General features: G+C 57.2%; 1 protein-coding gene across 1 annotated transcript in view; it reads right to left on the reverse strand.

Annotated features, from left to right (window-relative positions):
* Positions 1 to 4,232: 4,232 nt before the first annotated feature.
* The window catches only part of GYPC (glycophorin C (Gerbich blood group)), a 33,832-nt gene continuing 11,975 nt past the window's right edge, over positions 4,233 to 26,089 (reverse strand). The window contains exons 2-3 of the mRNA XM_087819445.1: positions 9,913 to 9,963; positions 4,233 to 4,478 (exon numbers count right to left, since the gene is read on the reverse strand). Coding sequence (XP_087675571.1) covers positions 4,282 to 4,478; positions 9,913 to 9,963 — 248 coding nt within the window. The 3' untranslated portion in view covers positions 4,233 to 4,281. The remainder of the gene's footprint in view (positions 4,479 to 9,912; positions 9,964 to 26,089) is intronic.

Raw genomic sequence — 26,089 nt, forward strand, 5'->3', positions numbered from 1 at the left:
CTTTCCCTGTCTGACTTACTTCATGTAGCACAATACCCTCTAGGCCCATCCATGCTGTCACAAATTGTAAGATTTTAATCTTTTTTATGGCCGAGTAATATTCCATTGTATATATGTATCACATCTTCTTTATCCACTTGTCCTTTGATGGGCATTTCAAAATGCCTGTAGTTAGTTCTATCTGTGTGTGGCACTAGGCCATTTAAAAATCCCGTTGGCCCCTAAATCATCCACGTTGCTATGATGATAAAAAATCTCCAGCAAAAAATGAAAAACAACTGAGCAGTGTCTCCCCCAAAGGAACATAAACAAGACACACTCACCAGTAGTTCCTTCCACCAAAGAAAAAGTTCTCTGACATCCACAGGACTGTTAGCTTGAAGCCTGGCCGACCGCCCTGTCTTCTGGGGAGGGTGACATCCCTTTCCCAGCCAGCAGGAAGGGCGGGTCCTGGGAAATCCAGATGAAGGGATGAGCCAGCTGCAGCGCGGGGCGTGCCCCGGGAGGGCCGAGTCTCCGCTCCTCGGCAGGGCCCCTGCGTGGTAAGCCTTTCCAAGCCCCTCACACATTTCCACAGTGCGTTTTCATCTTGTGTCTTGCTTACCTTGGTCATTGCATATTTTATGATGATTGACTTGCCCCTCTCCCTCCTTGGTGTTCTACACTGAGCTGTGCCATGTCCCTCACAGCATCTGCACTGCTTTAAGGCCATGAACTTGGCATGTTTACTTTCCCCACCAAACACTGACCCTTCAAGGCAAGGCCTGTTCTGGACACGAGGCCATCCCCATGCTTAGACAGGTACCTAATGCATGTGCGTGGACCGCAGCTGGATAATCACACACACAGGTACATGGGCATCTGTCTTTGGATCTGAAAATTCATCATTAAACATTTTTATTTGGGGGTTGAGCCCTTTTTAAAGCACAAGTCATTTAAGAAGGGGGAGTATGTCATCCAGTCAGTCATTTTCCCCTTTGATAAGAGTGACTGGATTGCTTGAGGGGTGGATGAGGTGCAATTGAACTGAAAGCATTTTACCTGCTAACCATCCCAAGGACCAACAGCCCAGGACCCTACTTGGGCACCAACCCCCAGCACTCAGAGCTGCCACTGTCCCAGGTCCTCACTGGGAACGGGGATGTTGGCGCAGGAGCCCAGGCCATTGCTGGCCAGGCCTGGGGTGCTCTGAGCCCAGCTCTGGGTCACTCGAGCATCTGAGTCCTGGCGCACCTGCTCTGATCCCATGGAGAGCTCCCTCGGATTCACCTCGGCCTGGGGAAGGAAGCAGGCTCCTCCTGGTGGTCCCTTGGTCCTGAGAAGCTGTGTGACCTCCAACAAGCCTGTCAGTCTTTCTGAGCCTCAGCTTCTACGGGTCTCAGGGGAGCATGAGGCCATCTACCTGTGAGGGTTAAAGGATTAGGAGGAGCCGTGTGCAATGAAGCTGGGATTTCAGAGTGTGCTGGTTTCATTTCCTTCTTCCAGCCATCCACCATCCTTCCCCTCCTATCTCCCCCTCCGTTCCTCTCCACTTCCCTCCTGCCTCCTCTGGAGTTCTTGGAGGAGTGGTTTGTGCATAGTTTTGCATAGGTGCTCGGCCGGGACTTCAGGGCACTGCTGGGGAGATCTCAAAGATGAGGAAAGTGTGCTTCCTGACTTAGGGGAGGGGCACCATTTATTTGCACACTAGTGTGTATTGCATGCGGGTGTGTACATGGGTGTGTGCGCACACATGCTCGTGTACGAATGTACACTTCATCTCACTAAGTTGCTCTATTGGTTGGTGCTCTGGCCTCGCCTCTGCAGTTAGCCCATGCAGCTCCCTCCTCGGGGGTGTCTGGACTGGTCACCGTGGACAGGGCTGGGCCTGGGGACCCATTGGGCCAGGAGCAGGTCGTTCTTCCATAGAGTATTCTAGGACAATGGGTTGGCAAAGAGGATGCGGATCAGGGCAGGTGAGGGAGACGAGGAGAGGGCACAGAGCGCCCACCTCCCATGGGCCAGTTCTCAGACAGCAGCCAGTGTAGATGGCTGCTGGACCAGCAGAGGGAGGGAGAGTGAACGGCGCTCCTCCTCCCACCAGGTGGGCGCCTGGTGAGTGACCAGGGCTCATCCTCTCCCCCGAGAGCCTTTGGTAATGCAAGGAGTGTCTGTGTGTGGGTTCTGAGTGCACCAGGCAGTGATCTATGCCTATGATCCTTGAAGATGAGGCCATACATCCACATAGTTGCAAAAACCTGAAGAGGTGTCGTAACAGGAAGGGATGTTAGAAGTTGTTTAGTGTTTCCCAAATATATTCTGAGGAACCCTTGGTGCACAAGTTTGTAGAAGGTATTCTGGGGAGAAATGGGGTCTCTGGTCAAAGACACCTGGGGAGGCTGCATTCATTTCCCTACCCCTCACACCTCGAGTTGCGGCACAGACTGGACACTGAATGTGGGGAAGCCTTCACGGCTTTAACTTGGCTTAATATGTCGTTTTGCAAACCCATCTGCACCTGGAGCATGCTTTGTGTTTGGGCTGTTTACCACCATGTTGCCAAGCAGTGTTTTACAGAGCACAGTTTGGGACATGGAGATAGAGACAAACCCTTCATTTTATAGATGAGACGGTGGAGGGCCAGCAAACTTGGGCAACCAGGGGATGGTCTCACCTTTGGGCCAGGTTCCTTTCTTCTCTCTGGCTCTCTCCCACGACAGCCCTAGGACTTCCAGCTCCTTTGGTGGTGGTCACTCCTGACAGTTTGGATCCCATTATCTGCCTAGGGAGAGTGACTGGGGCCTTTTGCTCACTCCCAGTTGTAGATGGTGCAGCCTTCGGGAACCCAAGTCCTAGGGAGTTCCTGGGAGCCAGGAGCAGCCTTTAATCTCAGAGCTGCTGGGTTCTGGGTGAGCTGCGGGGGGTCTCAGAGGGATTCTTATGAATGAGGATGGTTAGGAAGTTCATCTTTCTTTCCTGCTGCTCATCTTAAATTACAATTACTATTGAGGAAGCATTTAGAAGTGGTGCAAGGAGGCACTCGTTGACCTACCCATACATACTATACACCATGCCTACTACACACCCAGTACCACGTATGGACCTGAAAACAGCACTGAGCACTTGTCAGGTTTGCTGTGGCCATCAACCTGAGGGTCCGTGCCATGGAGGGATGTCCGCTAGAGGGACAAGAATGGTGAGGCCGGAAGCCAAGCAAGTGACCAAGTTCCAGGACCAGGGAAGGGGAGCCAGGGCCCAAACCCAGGGGGCCTGTGCTCCAGCAACTGTTATTACGGGGAGGACGGGGTTCACTCACATTGTTTGACAGGTCTGTGTTTTCTATACCGTGCATTAGAGAATCAGTGCTCCAGCCAGTGCCCTGGTGGCCCCAACCACCTACTTCCAGGGGGACAGTTCACCCTTAGACCTATTTCATGAAACTGATGCCTGTAAGGGGGGGGATAAGGGGGAGTAAGGGGGGTTAGGAACGGATGCTGGTAACTGGCTTCTCCCTCCCTCCCTCCCTCAGCGGCCCAGGAGCCCCTCGGTGTGCTGTCTGCGCTGGAACCCACAATGGGGCCGGAAGTGGACGGCCCAGCCCCCCACACACGTGCGCACACACATGCATGCACACACATGCATGCACACACCCTCACACGCACCCTCGCAGGAAGGCTTGCACGTGCGCGCACACGCTCGCACAAACACTCGCAGGCACACACGCACACACATAGCCATGCACGCTCGCACACGGACTCTCAGACACGCACACGGACTCTCAGACACGCACACGGACTCTCAGACACGCAGCCGCCCACGCTTTCCTCTTCCCCAGGCAGCCATGCTGAGGCTGTTAGACTCGGGCGCTCAGTTACGTCTCAGATTTATTTCCAATCACCTAGAGCTGGATCAATGAAAGACAAAGGTGCCTTCAGCTCAGTCACCTGCTCTTCCCGAAATGTCAAGGACTGACATTTGATGCCACTGAACCCAGTCGGCAGTGCCTGACTCACGTCCTTGCTTCCCAGCCCCCAGCCCCCACCCCAGTGACACCCAGCAAGGACTTCCAGGCACTGATGAGGAACTGCACGGCCCAGGGAGCCCCGACGTGCCCCCGGCAGAGCAGAGGCTGGCCTGGGGCCGTCCCGTCCCGGGAGAGGCCTCTCCCGGCGGATTCCTCCTCCTCTCCGCCCAGCTCCGGCGCCCCGCGTTCCCGGCCAGGGCAGCCCCAGGCCGGGGGCGCTCCCGGGGCGCAGGCGGCAGCTGCAGTCCCGGGGCCGGCGGGGAGGCGGGGCCGCGCCCTCAGATGAAGTACTCCTTCCTGCTGCCCTCGCCGGCCTCCTGCAGCGACGGGTCGCCCTCCAGGGCCGCGTCCGCGCTCTCCGCAAACTCCGTGCCCTTGTCCTCGTGGGTGCGGTACGTGCCCTTGTGCCGGTACATGTAGTGCAGGATGAGGGCCAGGAGGGCCACCAGGAAGAAGGCCACGGCGGTGATCACTCCTGGCACGGGAGGGGGCGCAGCTGTGACAGCAGCGGGGGACCGGGCAGGGGCGCTGCCCGCCCTCGCTCTCCCCGCCCCGTGCCCTCTCCCCTCGCCTGGCTGACCCTCTCTCCCTTGCCCCTCCTCTCTCCCCGCCCCGTGCCCTCTCCCCTCACCTGGCTGACCCTCTCTCCCTCCCCCCTCCTCTCTCCCCCCGCCCCGTGCCCTCTCCCCTCACCTGGCTGACCCTCTCTCCCTCCCCCCTCCTCTCCCCCCGCCCCGTGCCCTCTCCCCTCGCCTGGCTGACCCTCTCCCTCCCCCCTCCTCTCTCCCCCCGCCCCGTGCCCTCTCCCCTCGCCTGGCTGACCCTCTCCCTCCCCCCTCCTCTCTCCCCCCGCCCCGTGCCCTCTCCCCTCGCCTGGCTGACCCTCTCTCCCTTCCCCCCTCCCCCCCTCCGCTCTCCCCCGCCCCGTGCCCTCTCCCCTCACCTGGCTGACCCTCTCTCCCTCCCCCCTCCTCTCTCCCCCCGCCCCGTGCCCTCTCCCCTCGCCTGGCTGACCCTCTCTCCCTTCCCCCTCCTCTCTCCCCCCGCCCCGTGCCCTCTCCCCTCGCCTGGCTGACCCTCTCTCCCTTCCCCCTCCTCTCTCCCCCCGCCCCGTGCCCTCTCCCCTCGCCTGGCTGACCCTCTCTCCCTTGCCCCTCCTCTCTCCCCGCCCCGTGCCCTCTCCCCTCACCTGGCTGACCCTCTCTCCCTCCCCCCTCCTCTCTCCCCCCGCCCCGTGCCCTCTCCCCTCACCTGGCTGACCCTCTCTCCCTCCCCCCTCCTCTCCCCCCGCCCCGTGCCCTCTCCCCTCGCCTGGCTGACCCTCTCCCTCCCCCCTCCTCTCTCCCCCCGCCCCGTGCCCTCTCCCCTCGCCTGGCTGACCCTCTCCCTCCCCCCTCCTCTCTCCCCCCGCCCCGTGCCCTCTCCCCTCGCCTGGCTGACCCTCTCTCCCTTCCCCCCTCCCCCCCTCCGCTCTCCCCCGCCCCGTGCCCTCTCCCCTCACCTGGCTGACCCTCTCTCCCTCCCCCCTCCTCTCTCCCCCCGCCCCGTGCCCTCTCCCCTCGCCTGGCTGACCCTCTCTCCCTTCCCCCTCCTCTCTCCCCCCGCCCCGTGCCCTCTCCCCTCGCCTGGCTGACCCTCTCTCCCTTCCCCCTCCTCTCTCCCCCCGCCCCGTGCCCTCTCCCCTCGCCTGGCTGACCCTCTCTCCCTTCCCCCCTCCCCCCCTCCGCTCTCCCCCCGCCCCGTGCCCTCTCCCCTCGCCTGGCTGACCCTCTCCCTCCCCCCTCCTCTCTCCCCCCCCCCCCCCCGCCCCGTGCCCTCTCCCCTCACCTGGCTGACTCTCTCCCTTCCCCCTCCTCTCCCCCCCCCCCCCGCCCCGTGCCCTCTCCCCTCACCTGGCTGACCCTCTCTCCCTTCCCCCCTCCGCTCTCCCCCGCCCCTTGCCCTCTCCCCTCACCTGGCTGACCCTCTCTCCTTCCCCCCTCCTCTCTCCCCCGCCCCGTGCCCTCTCCCCTCGCCTGGCTGACCCTCTCTCCCTCCCCCCTCCTCTCTCCCCCCCGCCCCGTGCCCTCTCCCCTCGCCTGGCTGACCCTCTCTCCCTTCCCCCTCCTCTCTCCCCCCGCCCCGTGCCCTCTCCCCTCGCCTGGCTGACCCTCTCTCCCTTCCCCCCTCCCCCCCTCCGCTCTCCCCCCCGCCCCGTGCCCTCTCCCCTCGCCTGGCTGACCCTCTCCCTCCCCCCTCCTCTCTCCCCCCCCCCCCCGCCCCGTGCCCTCTCCCCTCACCTGGCTGACTCTCTCCCTTCCCCCTCCTCTCCCCCCCCCCGCCCCGTGCCCTCTCCCCTCACCTGGCTGACCCTCTCTCCTTCCCCCTCCTCTCTCCCCCGCCCCTTGCCCTCTCCCCTCACCTGGCTGACCCTCTCTCCTTCCCCCCTCCTCTCTCCCCCGCCCCGTGCCCTCTCCCCTCGCCTGGCTGACCCTCTCTCCCTCCCCCCTCCTCTCTCCCCCCGCCCCGTGCCCTCTCCCCTCGCCTGGCTGACCCTCTCTCCCTTCCCCCCTCCGCTCTCCCCCGCCCCTTGCCCTCTCCCCTCACCTGGCTGACCCTCTCTCCTTCCCCCTCCTCTCTCCCCCGCCCCTTGCCCTCTCCCCTCACCTGGCTGACCCTCTCTCCTTCCCCCCTCCTCTCTCCCCCGCCCCGTGCCCTCTCCCCTCGCCTGGCTGACCCTCTCTCCCTCCCCCCTCCTCTCTCCCCCCGCCCCGTGCCCTCTCCCCTCGCCTGGCTGACCCTCTCTCCCTTCCCCCTCCTCTCTCCCCCCGCCCCGTGCCCTCTCCCCTCGCCTGGCTGACCCTCTCTCCCTTCCCCCTCCTCTCTCCCCCCGCCCCGTGCCCTCTCCCCTCGCCTGGCTGACCCTCTCTCCCTTCCCCCCTCCCCCCCTCCGCTCTCCCCCCGCCCCGTGCCCTCTCCCCTCGCCTGGCTGACCCTCTCCCTCCCCCCTCCTCTCTCCCCCCCCCCCCCGCCCCGTGCCCTCTCCCCTCACCTGGCTGACTCTCTCCCTTCCCCCTCCTCTCCCCCCCCCCCGCCCCGTGCCCTCTCCCCTCACCTGGCTGACCCTCTCTCCCTTCCCCCCTCCGCTCTCCCCCGCCCCTTGCCCTCTCCCCTCACCTGGCTGACCCTCTCTCCTTCCCCCTCCTCTCTCCCCCGCCCCGTGCCCTCTCCCCTCGCCTGGCTGACCCTCTCTCCCTTCCCCCTCCTCTCTCCCCCCGCCCCGTGCCCTCTCCCCTCACCTGGCTGACCCTCTCTCCCTTCCCCCTCCTCTCTCCCCCGCCCCGTGCCCTCTCCCCTCACCTGGCTGACTCTCTCTCCCTTCCCCCCCTCTCCCCCCCGCCCCCTGCCCTCTCCCCTCGCCTGGCTGACCCTCTCCCTCCCCCCTCCTCTCTCCCCCCCCCCCGCCCCGTGCCCTCTCCCCTCACCTGGCTGACCCTCTCCCTTCCCCCTCCTCTCCCCCCCCCGCCCCCTGCCCTCTCCCCTCGCCTGGCTGACCCTCTCCCTTCCCCCTCCTCTCTCCCCCCCCCCCGCCCCGTGCCCTCTCCCCTCACCTGGCTGACTCTCTCCCTTCCCCCTCCTCTCCCCCCCCCCCCCGCCCCGTGCCCTCTCCCCTCACCTGGCTGACCCTCTCTCCCTCCCCCCTCCTCTCTCCCCCGCCCCGTGCCCTCTCCCCTCACCTGGCTGACCCTCTCCCTTCCCCCTCCTCTCCCCCCCCCCCGCCCTGTGCCCTCTCCCCTCGCCTGGCTGACCCTCTCTCCCTCCCCCCTCCTCTCCCCCCGCCCCGTGCCCTCTCCCCTCACCTGGCTGACCCTCTCTCCCTTCCCCCTCCTCTCTCCCCCGCCCCGTGCCCTCTCCCCTTACCTGGCTGACCCTCTCTCCCTTCCCCCTCCTCTCTCCCCCGCCCCGTGCCCTCTCCCCTCACCTGGCTGACTCTCTCTCCCTTCCCCCCCTCTCTCCCCCCCCCCCCGCCCCCTGCCCTCTCCCCTCACCTGGCTGACCCTCTCCCTTCCCCCTCCTCTCCCCCCCCCCCGTGCCCTCTCCCCTCACCTGGCTGACCCTCTCTCCCTCCCCCCCCCCTCTCCCCCCCCCCCCCCCCGCCCCCTGCCCTCTCCCCTCACCTGGCTGACCTTCTCCCTTCCCCCTCCTCTCCCCCCCCCTGCCCTCTCCCCTCACCTGGCTGACCCTCTCTCCCTCCCCCCCTCTCTCCCCCCCGCCCCCTGCCCTCTCCCCTCACCTGGCTGACTCTCTCTCCCTTCCCCCCCTCTCTCCCCCCCCCCCCCGCCCCCTGCCCTCTCCCCTCACCTGGCTGACCCTCTCCCTTCCCCCTCCTCTCCCCCCCCCCCCCCCGTGCCCTCCCCCCTCACCTGGCTGACCCTTTCTCCCTTCCCCTTCCTCCCTCCTCCGGCCCCTCTCAGCACTGGGCAGACTGGCTGGAATGGCATTCCGGTCTTCACCCCTGTCCGGGTGAAGGAGCCTGCAGTGCACCGAGGGAGACCGCCTGTGGGCATGGTCGGTGATTCCTGCAATGCAACTAAGTGGTTTGCCCGAAACCGAGGGGTTCAGGGGACTCAGAACTTTCCGTTTTAAAGTAGAGGCTACCTGGGCGTGAGATGTAAAGTGCTGAAGCCAGAAGGTGCTGGGAAGCTGGGTGGAGCTGGCTGCCGGGCTGTGCTCTTCAGGGGAAAAGCCAGGGTGACAGACTGCGCCCCAGCCTGGGCCTCCCGGACAGGTGGGCAAAGTGTGGTTTCAGGGCTCATGGCCCCACCTCAGCTCCCCTGGGCCCCTGGGAGGTGGGATCTGGGAAGAGTCTACAGGGGAGCAGGGGTTGGCCAAGCAAAAGCCTGAAGAGGGAGGGGATCCTGGGGGGCATGTGTGAGGGAGTGGGGTGTGGGGGGACACTTATTCCTTCATTTGGAGTCAGGAGGGGGAGAGATGAGGTTTGAGGGCCGCTCAGCAGAACTAGGGAGAGCACAGGGGCCATGGGGTGAGGGGTGAGGGATGAGGGAGAGATTAGATTTGAGCAGGGCTAATGCCCCACCCCCACCGGGGAAGGGTGTAAGCTTAGGTATTTGCTTTGAAGCCACGGAGCAAGCCCTCTGCCTAGACTTAGAGGACACGTGCCTTTGTGGGCTGTGGGAGATGCTAGAGAATAGGGGGAGGTGCGAACTGTTCCCAGGTCCCAGCTTCGAGGAACAGTTTCCTAAACATTCTGCTTCCTCGGGACAGTGCTTCTGTGCACATTAATAACACTGTCCAAGGAGAAGGGTTTGGGGGTCCGATGGGCTGCAGAACGTCAGGTTACACAGAACTGCGCAGGAGTTCAGGGGCAGCTTTTACTTATTTATATCTAATCGTAAAGTCCCTGAGTTGTTAATAAGCTGGGAGGTGTGTGAATCTCAGAAGGAAACAGCAGGCAACACCTTCCACATCTAGTCTTTCCTGAGGCACAGTTTGGGGTCACAGCTGTGACTAGTGGGGCCAGTACTGGGTTCGAAACAAGGCTAGACCAGGGTCACATTTCTTTAGGATGGGGGGACGGGGCGTGGACCCAGGACAGGGAATGATTGGGGTGAGATGAGGAAATAGAGGAGAGTTCAGGGGGCCCTGGTCCATCCCCCCGCCCCAGGGTGGCTCTGTCTCCAGCCTCTGATCTTGGTGAATACACGGTGCCCTCCTGCTCTTGCCTCACCCTTGCCACCGGGACACTGTTTTGGACATTTTCTTACAGAGCCAGGCTCTTCTAGTCCACATTCAAGGCCGTCTTTGAGGGAGGGAGAGCACTGGCACCCCAGCCCGAGCCCTCAGGTGGGTTCTTCTCCAGGCGTTGCTCTGACCCTGCTGACTGCTTGAGGGACCCCCGGCCAGCTCACCTGCAACGATGGCGATGTCCACGGTCGTCCATGCCATGCCAGAATCGGGCTCTGGGAACAGAACAGAGGGGCCTAGGTTGAGAGAGGATGTTCCCCACACCAGTGGCATCTCAGCCCAGCCTGCACCCTCTGCTCACAGGGGGAGCAGCTCTGTGGACGGCCGAGTGGTCAGGCAGCAGCGTGTGGCACAGATGGGCCTCTGGCCAGGGCTGCACAGAGTCGTGCCAGGCTCTGCTTGGCTGCTGACGGTGCCAGAGGGCACAGTGAGAGCCATCGTGTGGCCAGACAGTGTGGGCACCTCTGGGGCCCTGCGAGTGTGTGATGGGCTCCCCTGTATCCCCGACTGTGAGGGGGCCTGCACCTGCTGGCGCTCAACAGACAGGCGCAGTGGCACACAGGCAGGCCCTGCAGCTTAGAGCTAGCACCCTCAGCTTTCCTCACGACAGTGCTAAAACCAGCCCACCTGTGGCGTGTCCGTGCATGGGGACAGCCTGCTCCAGCCAGGTGCCCTTTAGTCGCCTCCCGCCTGTTATACCATGTGCTCTTCACAGCAGCCCCACAACGCACGTAGTGTTATTAGCCCATTTCACAGGTAGGACACTGAGGCTCAGAAAGTGACATGCGCATGCTCACACAGCCTGCCCAGTGGCCGCTGGGACTGGGCTCTCCCCTCTGGGGTGCACTCCCTTTTCTCTCTTGAAGCCCTTGGCTCCCACCTGGAGATTCCTTCCTGAGACCCCTCTACAGGTCTGTGTACCCACTTCTCCAGGGAAGGGCCCCTGTGGTGCTGTCCAAGTTACTAAGTGCATTTCTCCAAAGCTCAGAGGGCCAGGAACCTGCACGTAACCTCGAGCTGCTGCACAGAGTCTCCTCTCTCTTCTGGGCGATGAGTGAGAGGAAGAATTTATTAGACCATGGAAATATCAATGTTAACATGGACATCCCATGTTCCCGTTACAGCAATGATGGACATCGAAACAGAGAAGGCTACGTCATAATAGTCATTTCCACTCAGATAATTAATTATAGTGCAATGAGGTCATTTGTTTGCTGGGGGTTCTTTGATTACTGATTCAATTTCATTAGTAGTTACGAGTCTATTCAGATTTTTGTTTCTTCCCGATTCAGTAGTGGAAGCTTGAAAATTCTAGAAATGTATCCATTTTTTTCAAGTCCAATTTGTTGGCATATAATTTTTCGTACTATTTTCTTATAATTCTCTATATTTCTGTAGTGCCAGTTGTCACTTGTCTTTCATTTCTGATTTTGTTTATTTGGATCCTCTCTCTTTTTTCCTCAATGAATTTTGCTGAAGGTTTGCCAGTGCAAACCTGGGTGGGCTGGGTAAGCAGCAGAGGCACTTGGCTTGAATCACTTGGGGGGCTTTTCTTCGCTTGTCTTTAGGGGGACTGTGTACCTAAATCGATGTACTGGAACACTAGAAGCCCTCCTGCAGGCCAGCCAGCTGGGGTTGGTGGGACCCGGTACCCCCAGAGCCTCCCAACATGGGTTCCTTCAAGGTCGTGTCCGCCAAGGGCACGGTGGACAGGGAAGCTGCTCCGTAAGCCCCCTACCTCTTGCCGCTCTGCAGAGCTGAGTGTGCTCCAGCTGCATAATGTTACTGACTGAGGGTAGTGACACTGCAGCAGGACCAGAACTGCCACGTAGGTCAGAATCGGCAGAGGAGGAAGCTTTGGCCCATCTGGGACCGTGGGGATGGTGTGAGACAGTAAAGTGTGGTCCCTGGAACAACAGCATTTCCTGGGAGCCTGTTAGAAATGCGCGTCTTCAGGCTCCACCCCAGACCTACTCTATCAGAAATGCTGGGGGTGGGCCCAGCCATCTGTGGGAACAGATTTGAGACTCAGATTGCGCCACATCACCGTGGTGACAGCTCTGGTTCAAATCCTGGCTCACCCAGTGTAACAGCGGAGCGGTCAGCAAACTGTTCCATATTGGCTGCCTTTAGTCCCTGCTCACGTAAAACAAGGCTAATGGCACCCAGCCTGCGGTAGGGATAAGAAATGAGAGCTATTTCATATGTAATGTAGACATAATAAATACACGGCGCGCAGCTCAGAACAGGCGTTTACTCAGTATAGCTGCGCTTCGGTTCTAATTCTTATTAACACTCCTGTTCGCTGTAATTTGAAGCCGGTCGCCTAAGCGGCCCGTTGACAGGCCTGTGACCCACGCAGAAGATGAGCCCTGGCCACAGATTTCCAGCACTGTCCCGCTGACAGTGAAACGACCCTGGTGCCTGGCATCTCTGGGTCCCCACGTGGCTGCAGGGACCAGGGTGGGTCCCAAGAAATGGACAGTGAGTTTTTGACCTCAGGGGCTACAGCCTCCCGGGGAGGCGTGACTGTGACATAGGAGTTTTATTTAGGGCAGTGTTTGTCACACAGTAAGTCTCAACCCACTTGTGGGTCAGAACCAGAAAGAGAGAGAGGTGAGGGGGAGGGAAGGGGAGAGAGAGAGAACAGAGAACGGGGAGGGAGAGACACAGAGACAAACGGAGAGAAGAGCTTAGGGAGCGCTGGGAGCCCCTCGCATGCAGTCAGGACCCCTGGGTGGAGCTTGGTTTACTTGTGCACATGCACCACAGCCCTGGGATCTGAGTCATAGTGTAAGGGGCATTTCCCAGGGCTACACTCGCTGTCGTATTTGGGACATTAACACTATAAAGGGACTAAACCGAATCCTTAGCCCTACAGCCTTTCATTCAAGTAAAACTCAACTGAGAGGCCGAGCCATGGGCAGGCGGGCAGAGAACAAAGCGCAGGACAGCTGCCGTGGGTGCAGGGCAGAGGGCTGAGTTTGCCACAGCTCCGAGCTTCTGAGCCCCCGGGTGCACGCCCAGCTGCAGGCTCGCCTCAAGGCCGAGGTCAGGGCCAGGGCCAGGGCCACGCGGCCAAGTGCAGGGACAATGGATGCCTCCAGTGAGCTGCTGGGTGCTGAGAGGGAAGGGAAGGGAGGGACTGACCTGCTCCTGCACCCACACCTCCCACAGGGTGCCGGGGACAGCGGGGAGGTGGGAGCCCTTGGAAATCCCAGGTGTGGGGAGAATGTACCTCAACTATGGCAGCGATGGTATGTGTCCTGGAGGCCGAGGAGAAGCATAGTGCTGGTTTTCCATGCATTTGCTGGGAGGGACTGTCATTTCAACTCCCTCATTTCATCCAGCAAGCCACGAAGGGACGGGCTCTCCTTTCTTTAAGTTACAGTTAATAAAATGCATGCCCACAGGGGTCAAGCAACTTGTCCAAATCTCACGTGAAGAAAGGGCAGAGCCTGTGCCTCAGCCTGGGTTCCCCAGCACCGCAGCACCGCTGCTGGCCTGGGAGGGGCTTTCCCCGTGCAGCCTGCAGTCTGGCTGCAGCCCAGTCCCTGCTGGTGCCCTGGGTCCACAGGGCGGCCACAGCCTGTCCTTTGGTCAAAGGCAAACAGTTCCTGGGAGGAAGCAGGGCACACAGGTGCTGCTCTCCATGTAGGCGACACTCTCGGCCCCAGCTGGCAGCCTGGGTACAGCTGACGGGATGCAGGACGTCTGCAGCAGCTGGATCCTGGGGGACGGGGGCTGGTGTTTCTGATGGTGACAGCGAGCAGTGGCCAGGCCCTGCCCCAGGAACACACACTGACCCTTCCCTTGAGTTTTCACTTGAAGCTGTGCTGGGAAGTTCTCCTTTTTCCTGCAAGGCTCTATCTTCACCTTCCCCACCTTGTGCCTCGGGTAGTAGAGAAAGTGCCCACGCCTGGTTTCCCAGAGCCCACGTGGTCCAGCCTGAGTGCAGGGCGAAGGACTCCGGGGGAGTGAGCTCCTGGGAGTGGGGGTGAGGATGGCTTTAGACAGGAGGGCTGGGTGTTCTGGGGAGAGGGAGATTATTAGCCTTAACATCATGAAGGGAAGCACAGGGTGTCGGGGGATCCCTGGAGAGTCCCCGCCATGACACGGTGTCCACGATGGCTGTGGAGAGCTGGTCGGGAGAGCCACAACACAGCTGGCGATGCCTTGGCGTGAGTCTGGTTTTGGTTGGGGGGAGCACAACTGGTGAGGGAGAGCCATGGCAAGTCCTCTGTGGCTCTCATTGCAGTTTCTGGTTCCTGCTCTAGACTCTGGCCTCAAAGTTCTTATGAAAGCAAAGTAGGAACCACTTGACTTCTGCAGTTTATTAACTGGCTTTTCTCCTTGGGGAAAAAGGTCAAATACACTTTCTTTTCTTTCATGGATTGTTGTCATCATGCCCTGAAAAGATGTCACATTCAAGCTACAACGGGGAAAGAACTGGTCTCAGTAAATAATGGCCCCCCTAAACTAAGCAAATAGCTGTTATCCACCTTCCACCTCTCCTGAAAGCCAGGAGGACATCAGCCAGTGGGGAGGCCGGTGTGTGTGGGGGGGCTTGTGTTCCAGATGAACCAGAGGGCATGTGGCCGAGCAGAGCAAGTGAGGGCAAAGTGCTAGGAGGTGCTTCAGAGCACAGCAGGCTGGAGGATGTGGGCCTGGAGCCACAGTGCAGGGCAAGCGCTTCATTACCCTGAGGGGATGGGAGGCAGGGACGGTCCCCAGCAGCCGCAGTACGAGCTGTGCTTGGAGCCATCACTTGGGCTGTTTCGTGGAGGGCAGACTCCTGTACACTGGGAGAGACTAGGGCGTTGGCCAGGCAAGCGCTTGGCCCGGGGCTGTGGTGGTGCTGGTGCTGAGGGACAGTGAGGCTGTTGGTGTATCTGGAAAGTGGGGCCAGTAGGATTTGCTGGTGGGTTAGGCGTGAAGTGTGCAAAGAGAGGTGTCAAGGTCTTGTCCTGAGCAAGAAGGATGGGGGTGCCGTTCACCAGGAGGGGGACCCTGGAGGAGATCCGCTGGAGACACCGGGGGTGGGGGTCACTGCCGAGTGCAGGACATGTCATGCTCGGGAGCCCATTAGATATGAAGCACAGGCGTGGGGTAGGCCACTGAACACAGGATCTGGAGCTCAAGGGAGAGGGGAGGGCTGGAGGCCTGGCTGGGTTCTCCAGCATCTTGATGGATCTTACAATGAGGAGATCTCGGTCCCAATGGGCAGAGGTTTTAGGGAGCCAAGAGACTGGGCCAGCTGCGGAGGAGCTGAGCTATTCGGGGGAGGTCTGAGCATGGGAGTGACCAGAAGGCTTGGGTATCAGGTGTCCTGGAGTCTGTATATCTGAGGCCCGTGGGGCTGTTTTCTGTGCTCTTCTCTCTCACACCATTCAGTTTGCAGAACAGACCACCTCGTAATTCAAGGGCTAAAGTCACTGTAATTAAAGCCACCAAGGGCTTGACATGCTGAGTCATCTGTCCCTTTGGTATTTTGGGACAGGCCAGCCATGTCTGGCTGCAGGACTGTTGGTCCTTCTGCTAAAGATCTAGTCCAAGTTCCAGAACCTCAGGACTCTCATAGCTCTCATTTCAGGCATCCTCCAAATTGGTCTTTGGTCATGTTTCTCATGTGTGGGGTGGCTGGCTGGATGGACGGAAGCTCCCAAAAGGCAGTGACCCTGCTGTAGACTCGGGGCCTCAGTCATGAGTTCAGGTCACATCACCTCCTCTGAGAAGCCTTCTCTGACTTGTGCAAAGGTCCTTCCAATATTCCTTCAGGAGCAACTAGCTTTTTCATATGGTCTCTGCTGCATATTTTTCTTGTTTAACTGTTTGTTTGTTTACAACCCTTTAAAAATGTAAAAACCATTCTTAGCTAGCCAACTGCACCTAAACAGGCCACAGGCCAGATTTAGTTTACAGGCTATGGTTTGCTGAACAACTTGTTCAAATCACCATTAAAATGCTTTGCACACTAATTTTTGAGCTACTGGAGGACAAGGACTGCGTTTTATACCTCAGCCTGACACAGTGCTAGGTGAATGAACTAGTGATGTAGAATAAAAATCCTGACATGTCCCAACTAATTATTTTATCATTATTTTTTCTAGACACCTGCATCTCACACATTACATAAATAACCTCCCCAAGACTTTTCAAGTCATCCATTAGACAGTCACTCCTCAGATGCACACTGAGCTCCCAGTGATATCAACGGCTCTCGTTTATTGAGTCCCTGGTATGCAGCAGGTCTTCTTAGAGTCCTGAGGACACAAAGGTAAAGCTGACATCATGTGCGTTGCATGTGCGTGTGCACGTGTGCATGTGTGTATGCGTGTGCATGCATACATGCCTATGCATGTGTGCATGTGCATGTGTGCTTACATGTGTGGCTCAAGTAGACACCACTTGATCTCCATGCAGCCAGGGTCACACTGACCTGCCTTCTGTGGGCCCTGCTGTCAGGCGGGATCATGTGCGCTAATGTTACCACTTCTCTGGAGCAGTTAATTTACTTAAAACAATCATATAATTGCATTTTCAGCACCATTAGGTACCTAATTACATGACTAAATGTCCTCGATCAGGCTGCACGTGAGAATAATGATGACTTAGTTAGCCATGCTTTGTTATCAGGTTTCCAGAAGGCTCATCAGTTGGCAAACAGGAGGCGGAGGATGTTTTTCTCCTTCCTTCACCGAGTTTGACAGGCAGGATCTGCAGAGCCCCTGTCCTCTGGGAAAGCCAGCCTGATGGGGAGGGCGGTGGAGGTGAGGGGACCGTGCTACCTCGGGTATCGGCTCGGAGCCTCTGGCAGAGCCTGTGGGATGAAGGCACTCAGTCCTTCCTTCTACAGACGGACAGCTGCACTGCCCACAAGGCGAGGTAAGGGGAGGCCGGTGACCCAGCGACGGCAGGGCCTCCAGTTTAGGACCAAAAAGGTAAAGGCGCAGTGAAGGGTCCTGGCAGGGAGGACAGCCACAGGAGAAGGAAGCCAGAGAGAGGCCTCCCAGGGATGCTGCCATCTCCCACCTTGCCTGTGGGGTGCTGAGCCTCACTATTGCTACACGTACAGTGAGACCGGAGGGAGCCCAGCTCACAGGGCGGCTGGGAGGGCGACATGAGATGAGGCACCGAGACAGGGCAGCAGGCGTTTGTATGCAGCACGAGTGCTGACGTCGTGAGGGTAGGACTGACTTGCTTTTCTGCTGGAGTCCTGTTTGAAAAGGGTGCTAGCAAGAGGGGGGAATTTTGATTTAAATATTGGAAGTGTATTGCTGGGGGTGGTGACGAGAAAGGCAGATACACATCGACAAAATGCTCTTTATAGAAATCATCTTAACGTGCTTCCAGGGGCATCCTGATGCGACGCCAGGGAGACACAGTGTGAGTCCTGGCTCCCTGGCCCCGGCTGCCTGCACCCTCTCCAGCCTTTAGCTCACTCATCTGTAGAGACGGGTGCACCTGTATGGCTCCCAGGAGGCAGTGCCCAACCCATGAAAACTCTCATCCTCACTTTTTTAAGGACATACACACCCTGCAACACCACACACCACACAAACCCACTACACACACCACCACCACCTCCCCCCCACACAGCCTCTGGACTCAGGAGGTGCAGGAGGTCAGTTCCTGGGGAGCAGGGAGGGCTTGTTTATTTTCTGGGACATCTGGGCTTCCTGAGCACCTCCCTCCCAGCTGTTAGCCGCCTTTGTTCTCTGGGTGTCAGGACAGGAAGAAGCTTCAGGAAATCAGTGATTTACCTCATTTTGCATCAGACAACAGAACCAGGAAGGGGCCGGCTCCTGCTTCAAACCCTTGCGCTGTCTGTCTGTGCTTGGGCAGGAAAAGCCATTTCTCTTCACTGCTTCTGCCCCACCACCCCTTGACCCTTTCCTTGCCTGATTTCCTGGCCAGTGGAGATTCTCTATAATATGTCCCAATCCATCACCCAGGCACACTGCTGCTCCATCGCCCCAGCCCCCCAGTTCAGGTCTTGTGAAGGATGCTTCCGGCACATTAATATTTCAAAAGCAAAGAAGCTATAAGCACATACATATCTCTTCCTTCTGTCAGTTGAAATTCCATGATGCAAATCAACTGTCATCTAAATTAAATGGATCTTTCATAGAACTCAGTAAGTGCCGTGGAGGCTAATCAAAGAGAGCCAACAGACTTAGACTTGTTTCACTTCAGAACTTTGTAGGTAGTGTGGTTGGAAGTTCAACAACCGGTTATTGTTCAATGACCAGCAGAAGTGGTGAACTGGCACACTCCTGCTGTTTCAGTGCAGTCCACACAATCACGAGGCTTTGCTCCCCTTCCTTATCAGTGATCTCAGCATTTCAAGAGCAGGTCTGAAATCTAACACATAATCTTAGGGGGAGACGGGTAAGTACAAACACAATTTTCTGTCAGACTGGTCTGGTGTACTATTTTCTTAAGCAAACCAAGTAACAGAGTGAAAACAGAGTAAACAAAAAAGACATTCACCACCTGTAGGGCTGGGTCCATTTGAGTGATCAGGATTAAGGACTCCCAGGTAAGTCAGATGGTCTAACATTTCAAATAATCTTATTTTAGTATGGATAATTTTATATTAAAAATGCTGGTTTTCTTTTAATTTTAAATAACTATTTTGAATTGTGTTTTGGGAAATATAAAAGCTACAGTTTTAGTTGAAGAAAGGAAAAAAATGAACGACTAAATCCAGTACATATCTTGAGTTTATTTTGCTCTCTTCTTTTTCCCTGTCTTATTACTTCTTCTACCATTACTACCACATTCAAATCATTAATAAACTTTATTATTTATCTGCTTGATGAATAATGAGCAATGAAGAGTTTTAAAGATCAGATTAGAGAAGCTGGGTCTTTTCCCGTGGGCAATGAGCAGGTGAGAGATTACAGAAAAAAGGACTCTAGAAATTGAAGTAATTGAGGGATGAAGAGAAGGAAGGGTTTCTCTCTTCCAAGTTTAGAAAAGCACTTGGGAACTACCAAGAATGAGAGACCAACAGAACTGAGAGTAGAGGACATGGAGAGGGAGGTATGGTGTGAAGTCAGGGCTCCAGGAAGACACACCTGGTAAGGCTGGGAGTTTTGAGGGTTAGGGAATTTGAGGTTCTGGCAAGAGTGAAATTACTAGTTAATGAAGGTTACATCATTGTGATGGGAGTGATAGAAGGGCTATGAATAATAATTTATTATTTTATGTTTAAATATATTCTGTTACTTTGCTTTCACAATTATATTATTTAAAGTAATTTTCAAATTATTTAAAAATTAAGATGTGTTTCAGATTTTCAAATTTGCATAAAAATAGTTTTTTAGCCATTATGGGAGGGAGGCATAGGTGAGATGGATGGAAAGGATGAGTGAGAAGGGAATCTTGAAAGCTTCCCTGGGAGGCTTTTTAAGACTAGCAATGCTCCATCTACGCAGAAGTCTTTGCTACTGGGGACCTGACCTGGGACTCAAGTAGGTGGGTGGCTCACAGCAGCAATAGGAGCCTCTTGCTCATGGCTCTCAGCTCTGGCTCTACATTCAAATCACATGCGACCCTTTAAAAACCACCCGTGCCCAGGTCCCATCTTCCTAGTGTTGCCAGATAGAATGCAGGAACCCAGTTATATTTGAATTTGAGATAAATAATTTTCTTTTAGTACAAACATGTCCTAAAATTACATGTCAACTCCATAGCCTGTTCAGTTTTTTTTGTCAACCTGAGCGCTTCTTGGTAGGGACACACCCAGAGGACAGCACTAGGGTCTCCCAGACTTGAGCCAAAGCTCCAGGCACAGCCAGTCTGCATCCCACATTGTCATCTCACATATTCCCACCCCACCTGTCCCACAGGGGCCCCATGCAGGTCACATGGACTCTGATTTTATTTCACTTTCCCTGGTTTTGGCTCATGCTGTTGCCTCGGACTGGATGCCTCCTCCTGTGACTCTAATGACTATGATGATGCTCTTACGGATTCCAGGGAAGGGATTTGAGAAGACCCCTCACGCCTTCCCCAGACACTAGCTCACCTGAGCAGCCACCTGGCTGGCCTCCTGCCCGCCCCCTCAGTCTGCCCTTTCTCTGGCTTCAGCACTTGTCAGCCTTGGTGTCTGTCTGGGAGAGACGCATTTCTCGATATTTCAGTTGCAATCCCAGGCCTGGAGATCAGTCTCCATCTCAGACAGACCATTGCACGGTGCTGTTTGGGGGTTTGAGTCAGGCGTTGCCCCCCTGGCCATGCTGCTGGCCTTTCCCTAAGGCCTGCCCTGAGGGGCCTTGGCCCTCCAGCAGGTCCTCTAAGGGCAAGACTCACTCCCCTGCACCCATCATGTGGGTCACCTCTGGGTGGCAGCACCTTCCAGGGAAGGCTCCTAGTCAGTGGGCCAGGGTGCCCTGCTGCCCTGCTTGACCCACCCTGTGGGAAGGTTGCTGTCTCGGCTTTATCTGGAGGCCCTTCACCTCTATCTGCATCCGTGAGCATAAGAGCCTGGGCAGAGGGCAGCCAGGGGGTCACCTTACTAACCCTGGCTGCTTTTTATGGGTCTTTGCTGGGGTTCCCCTGTGTCTTAGCCACACTGATGATGCTTCTCAGCAAAACCTACTCTTGTGGGATGACCTGTGTACCTCTCATTAGCCGAAATCCCCAGGCAACTTTGACAGCAGGTACTTACACCCTACTTTATATAGGAAAAGATTCAGGCTCAGAGATATCATCACTTGCCAAGGACTCAGTGAGGATGCAAACCCAGACCAGGGGTCTGCTGCTGCTCCAGTGGCCCTGCCCTGGCTCTAGGTTGGGGCAGCTGGTGATGGTGTCCTGGTGGCCAGTAGTGGTGATGTGCTCGGTACCTGTGGAGTCCTGTGGTCCCTGAGGTGCACTGAGTGCAGCAGCTCTGTGAGGCAGGGACAACCAGCCCATTTTACAGACTGGACAACTAAAGTCAGAAAGGCTAGTCACTTGCCCCCAAACAGTTGGCTAACCCAGTCTATCCCACCTTAAAGACAGTCTGTTTCCCGAAAGACAGGACATTTACAGGGACCCAAGCCTAAAGGAAAGGGAGCTAACTTTTCAAGGTAGAATTTGCCTTTAGATGGGGCGTGCGTGGTGGTGGGTGGAGGGTGGGGGATGAGTTGGTTACGTGCACTACTTCCAATCAGAGCTCCCAGGAAGGAGGGAGGCGGCTGAGGGGCCAGCAAACCTGGATTCAGACCTGGTCACATGTTAGACAACACACCTCAACCCCTTCCGTTTCCCAGGCTCAGTGTCCTGCCCATAACATGTAGTGCGTGCCTCACAGGGAACCTGAGCAAGCTCGAACCCCGCAGGCAGCCCTGATCCGCCGCGGGAGGCACAGCCCCCTCCGCCACGTCCCGAGCCTCAAGGCCTCTCTAGAGACCCATCTCCATCAGCCCTCCTTGCCACACCTTTGTCTCTAACTGCTCCCCACAGGTCCAACTGCCTACGCCGCCAAAAGCTTGCTTTGTGTCTAAGACAGTAAAGCTCCCTGGTCTTGCTGTCCCCGTTCTGAGGGTTGGGCTCTAGGGACGGGCCTGAGAAATCAGCCAGTGAGAGGCTGGGCCCAGGACCACTTTATCAGCACCAGGCCTGCCCAGCTCAGGCATCCGTTCCCCTGCAGCTGCCTGATAAGAGGCTCAGCTCTGCTTTCCTTACTGCCTGCAGCCTTATCAGAGCCCAGCCTGGGGAAAGAGCCATTTCCATCTGTGTGAATGATGGGTGGGTGGGGGCCGCCTGAGAGGCAAAGGGCTGCACTTAGGGCTTGGGACAGGCACCCATACATCCTTCAGGAGCACGTGCAGACCCCACACCTGGGCCTGAAGGTCACAGAGCTCTGAGCTGACATTCAGTCTCCTCCGCATGTGTGTGTGGCGGGGGAAACAAGCAATGCTTAAGCTTGAAGCCCTCTGTCTCCTTAAAACTGTAGCATATAAACACATGAAGCACATGGCATCATCAGCAAGAGGACACTGGCCCAGTGGGGAGGCTATGGGTGGAGAGGCTGTGGAATCCAGTGAAAACTGCAGTGTCACTTCTGCGATTCACTACTCATGTGGCCTTGGGACCTTCCCCAGACACAGTTGAGACATGTGGCTGCATGAGGGCCCAGACCCTCTTCTTAGCAGGTGTGAAACAGCACATTCCTTCTGGTGGCCATAGGCGGGCAGCCCAGGCTCCCTGGTAGAGAGCTCAGTAAATGCCAAGGCCCTCTGCACCCCTGCCCTCCCCTACACCAGGCTGCAGCGAGGACCCAGTGAGATAAGAAGCATGAATGCGTGTGAGACTCCAGTACAAACAAAAGCCCAGGGGCCAGACTTCCAACAGGGCCCTCAGGTGGAGATGCTGAGTCAGTCCCTTGTATCAACTGGATTGTCGCATTGGGGTCACGCTATCTGAGGGAGGAGGCCCTGGGAATGAGCTGCTGGGCCTGTTTAGGTGACTTTGGTCTCCCAGCTGGACTTCCCAGGACTGCTCGTCAGACTAAGCAGGATGGCAGGACCGTGTAGAGCAGGTGGAAACACCCTTCCCACACCCTTCCAGCCCATGAACCTGGGTGCTCATGCAATTACTCCGGGGAGTTGTCAGTCCCCACCTCTGACAGGGCTGTGGGGGAGACTGAGCTGGTGGCATCCTAGGTTCTAACCTGAGCTGTAGAAACCTGAGGAGAAGCCCATATTTCTGGGCTGTGCTTTCATTCTGCCAGGAAGACTGGGGGAGGCTGAGCGTGGTCTAGGGGCCTCCCTTCCCAAGCAGGTAGCAGGTGTCCCCCAGGAGCAGAAGCCCAAGACCACGCTTGCCCACACCTTTTCCTGGTTCTCCTCATGCCTGCTGGGCCAGTCCTGTACCCCTAGGGGGAAGGCCACTGTTTTGTGTTCTCTGCTGGGCTGGCACCGTCACCTTTCAGGGACCCAGGATGCAAGTGAAGGACCAATGCATATTCCTCTCATCCCCAGCAGGGCCCAGCACAGCTGTGCAGAAAAGCTTCACCCAGAACATACAACTAACAACATCAGAGAGGGTTCTGAAAGCTTATGCGTGTGTGTGCACATCTGTATCCACAACTAAGGCACCTTTCAGGACCACTGAGAACACACTGGACCCTTGGTGAAGGCCCTCCTGGCCCCACCCCTGCATTTCAGGCACTCCTCAGGAGTCCTCTGCCCTCTCTTCCTTCCCTTTCAGCTTCCACCACAAGGAATGCTGGCTTAGGGCCCTGCTCTCAGCCCCTTGCTGGAGAACTGAGATGCTGAAGGCCTCCTATGTCCGGGTCATGAACATTCTAGAGGTCATGAGCAGGGGGCTTGGAGGACCCACAGCTCAGGAAGAAGAGGGAAAACCAGCAGCTCCAACAATGGGGCTGGGAGGTCCTTCCATTATCTCTCTGCCACCTCACCTGTCTGACTTCATCTCCGAGTTTCTTCTTTCCACCCTTCTTCCCCAGCCACACTGGCCTCCTGGCTGTTCCTGAACAGGCCAGGCCTATTCCTGCCTCAGGGCCTTTGCACTTGCTATGCTCTCTGCCTCCTATGTCTCCTCTTAGATGTTCCCGTGTTTGGCTCCTTGGCTTCCTTTAGATTTTTCTAAAACAGCACCTCCCCCAGCAGAAACTTCTCTGGCCATGCTCTTTATATGGCACCGCTCTCACCCCTTGGCCTTCTCTATCTCCCTTCCTGGACTGATTAGCACCATCTGACTACTGAGCACTCTACCCACGTATCTTGTGTCCATCTGTCCATCCCCACCAGAATGTGAGCTTCCCTTTGGGACTGCTGCTGGTTGGTCCACTGTCACATCTTCAGGGCCTCAACCAGGACCTGACACACACTTGGTGCTCGATAAGTGTGCCTGGCATGTGACTGCTGGGCCACAAGCTTGCTGGTGCCGGTGGCAGAAGCAAAGGACAGGGCATAGATGCAGAGGCACCAGGGCTGAACTCAGAGCCCACCATTTTATATCAGGTCTAATGTGGACATACTTCTGTCCCTGAATCTCCAACTCCAAACCTGAGGAGAGAGGCCCCAATAGGTCAGGTGCAGCGTAGCTGGCCTGACACTGTCATGTGGAGTGGAAGGTATGTCCCTTGCCTGGACGCTGCTGAGAAGCACTGCTCTTTGAAGGCCCAGTGAGCGGGCTGGCCCTCTAGCTGCGGGGCGAGGCAGCCTGTCCAATGTGTGGCCATTCTGCCCACACCTGCCCGGTTGGGGTCAGGGCTGTCTGCTGTTAGCAACAGGACCCTGAGGGCCTGTGTAATAGAGGGAGGGGTAGGAGGGTGCAAGAAAGAAACTACAAGGAGGACCCTCTTCTTGGTGGTCTGGGAAGATCAGGTCACGGGAACCAAGGTGCGTCATGTGCCCCAGTTAGCCAGGCTGGACTGAGTGGGCCTCCCTGCCTGTTGCCTGGTCCCTGACCTCTGTTGCAGGTCTTTTCCATGGCTTCTCATCCATCTATGAAGCTGTGTCCCCAAAGCAAGGTACAATGGGGCCAGGTGGGCTCGAGGCCCAGAAGTGGAACCATGAGAGATTCTCCTGCTGGTTTAAGTCAGCAGTTGGCAAACTTTTTTCATAGAGGGACACATAGTAAATAGTTTAGGCTCTGTGGCACATATGCTCTTTGCAACAGCTCTGCCATTGTCACATGAAAGCAGCCACTGTCACATGAAAGCAGCCACAGACACGTAAACAGTGGGTGCAGCTGTGTTACAATAAAACTTTGAAGCAGGTCACAGGTTGCATTCGGCCTGCGGGCCTCAGTTGCATGCCCCTGTTTAAGTCTCTGCATCACTGGGTCTCTCTCTTCCCTCTGAGGCTAACATTTGCCCAGTGCACACCCCAGCAAGACCTGGGCCTCCACCTCCACCTCGCATTCAAGGTGCTGAGAGCTTGGGGCCACGAAGCGGCTATGTGCACCTTGAACACAGGTCTGTCATGCAGGAAGTCTGCACTTTCAACCCGCATGACACTAGAACATAGGCCGCTGTCCACGCCACACCCACCTGCCATGGACTAGAGTCCAGCTGCACCTGGGCCCACTGCATCCTGAACCCCCACGAGGTGGTGAGGACACCAGGGTTGTGGAGGTCAATGTGGGTGAAGTCACTACCTTGAAGTCACCCTCCCTGGTGGTGAAGTTGACACAGTAGCTGGGAGGTGCCCTAGGTGAGTCCTGCCTCTGATTTAAACCCTGTGTAGGGTGGAGGCCATCTCTGCCAGGGACGGCTGAGGCCTGGTCCTTGTGACTTCTCGGGCTGACTGAACTGATGGGTGTGCCTTGCCACAGACCACAGACAGATTATCCAGGGACTCCTCAGCTCCAGGCCACTGGGTCCCAAAGTAGGACAAATGGCCTATCCAAGTGGCCACAGTCTGGCTATACTGAGGTTCTGGTCCAGCGAGGCTGGAGGAGATCGGGCAGTGGTTAATGGCTGTCGGAGGCCCGATGGAGGTTGCTGGCTTAAAAAAGACATCAGGAATTAAGGCAGAGAAGAATGCCACCTTCTGTTCTTTTCTCCCTGGGGACGGCCCCACTCGAGCTCAAAGAAGCTTGGGGACCCAGAGGCAGGAGGCAGGGCAGTGAGAGGTCGGCCTTTCATCTGCCTAGACAGTAAGCCTCTGTTCTCACAGCCAAGGGGCAAGCGGCAAGTATGGCCAGGAACTCAGAAAATCGTGCCTCGGGGCAGTGCAACCTCAGAGGGGACACCCTGGAAACAGAGGGGAAGGGACGGTCAGGAGCTGGGGGCAGAGATCAGAGCTCAGGAAATAAATGGCCCAGAAGTGGCCAGAGTGGGAGGCAGCCTCACAGGGGCCTGAACTTTCAAGAAAACTGTGGATTTCATCTGCCTCTGAATGTAATGTCCTCAAAAATGTATATGGATTTTCTCCAGCATTGTTTGTTTTCTCAGTGAAAGAAAGACATCATTTCACTCAAATGAGTTGTTTTAAAACAACATGCTCCAGAAAGTCATTCAGAAGCTCACGTTCTTAACAGGCAATGACCTGGGGGTGAGTACCAGGGCTTGGTGTAAATAAATGGGGTGAAAAAGCCCACTGAACCAATCTCTCACTCCTCCCGTGAAAGGAACCTCTGCTGGCTTTTGAAACTCCCCATTTCCTGCCCACTGAAAGGTGGGGTGGGCAGGGGCTAAGAGATGGTCAAGGGCTTGGACCACTTGGGCTCAAGTCACAGCCCTTCCATTCGCAACCCAGTCCTGTGTCCTGAGGCGCAGGTGTGGCCCACAGACCCACCTCCCAGGGAGGGGGGTGGCTGGTGGCCAGTGACGGCCCCTGGCTCACATTCCCTGGCACCTGTGACAGGCCAGAC

The sequence above is a fragment of the Miniopterus natalensis genome, chromosome 8 (genome assembly GCF_054644295.1).
Source record: "Miniopterus natalensis isolate mMinNat1 chromosome 8, mMinNat1.hap1, whole genome shotgun sequence".
NCBI lineage: Eukaryota > Metazoa > Chordata > Mammalia > Chiroptera > Miniopteridae > Miniopterus > Miniopterus natalensis.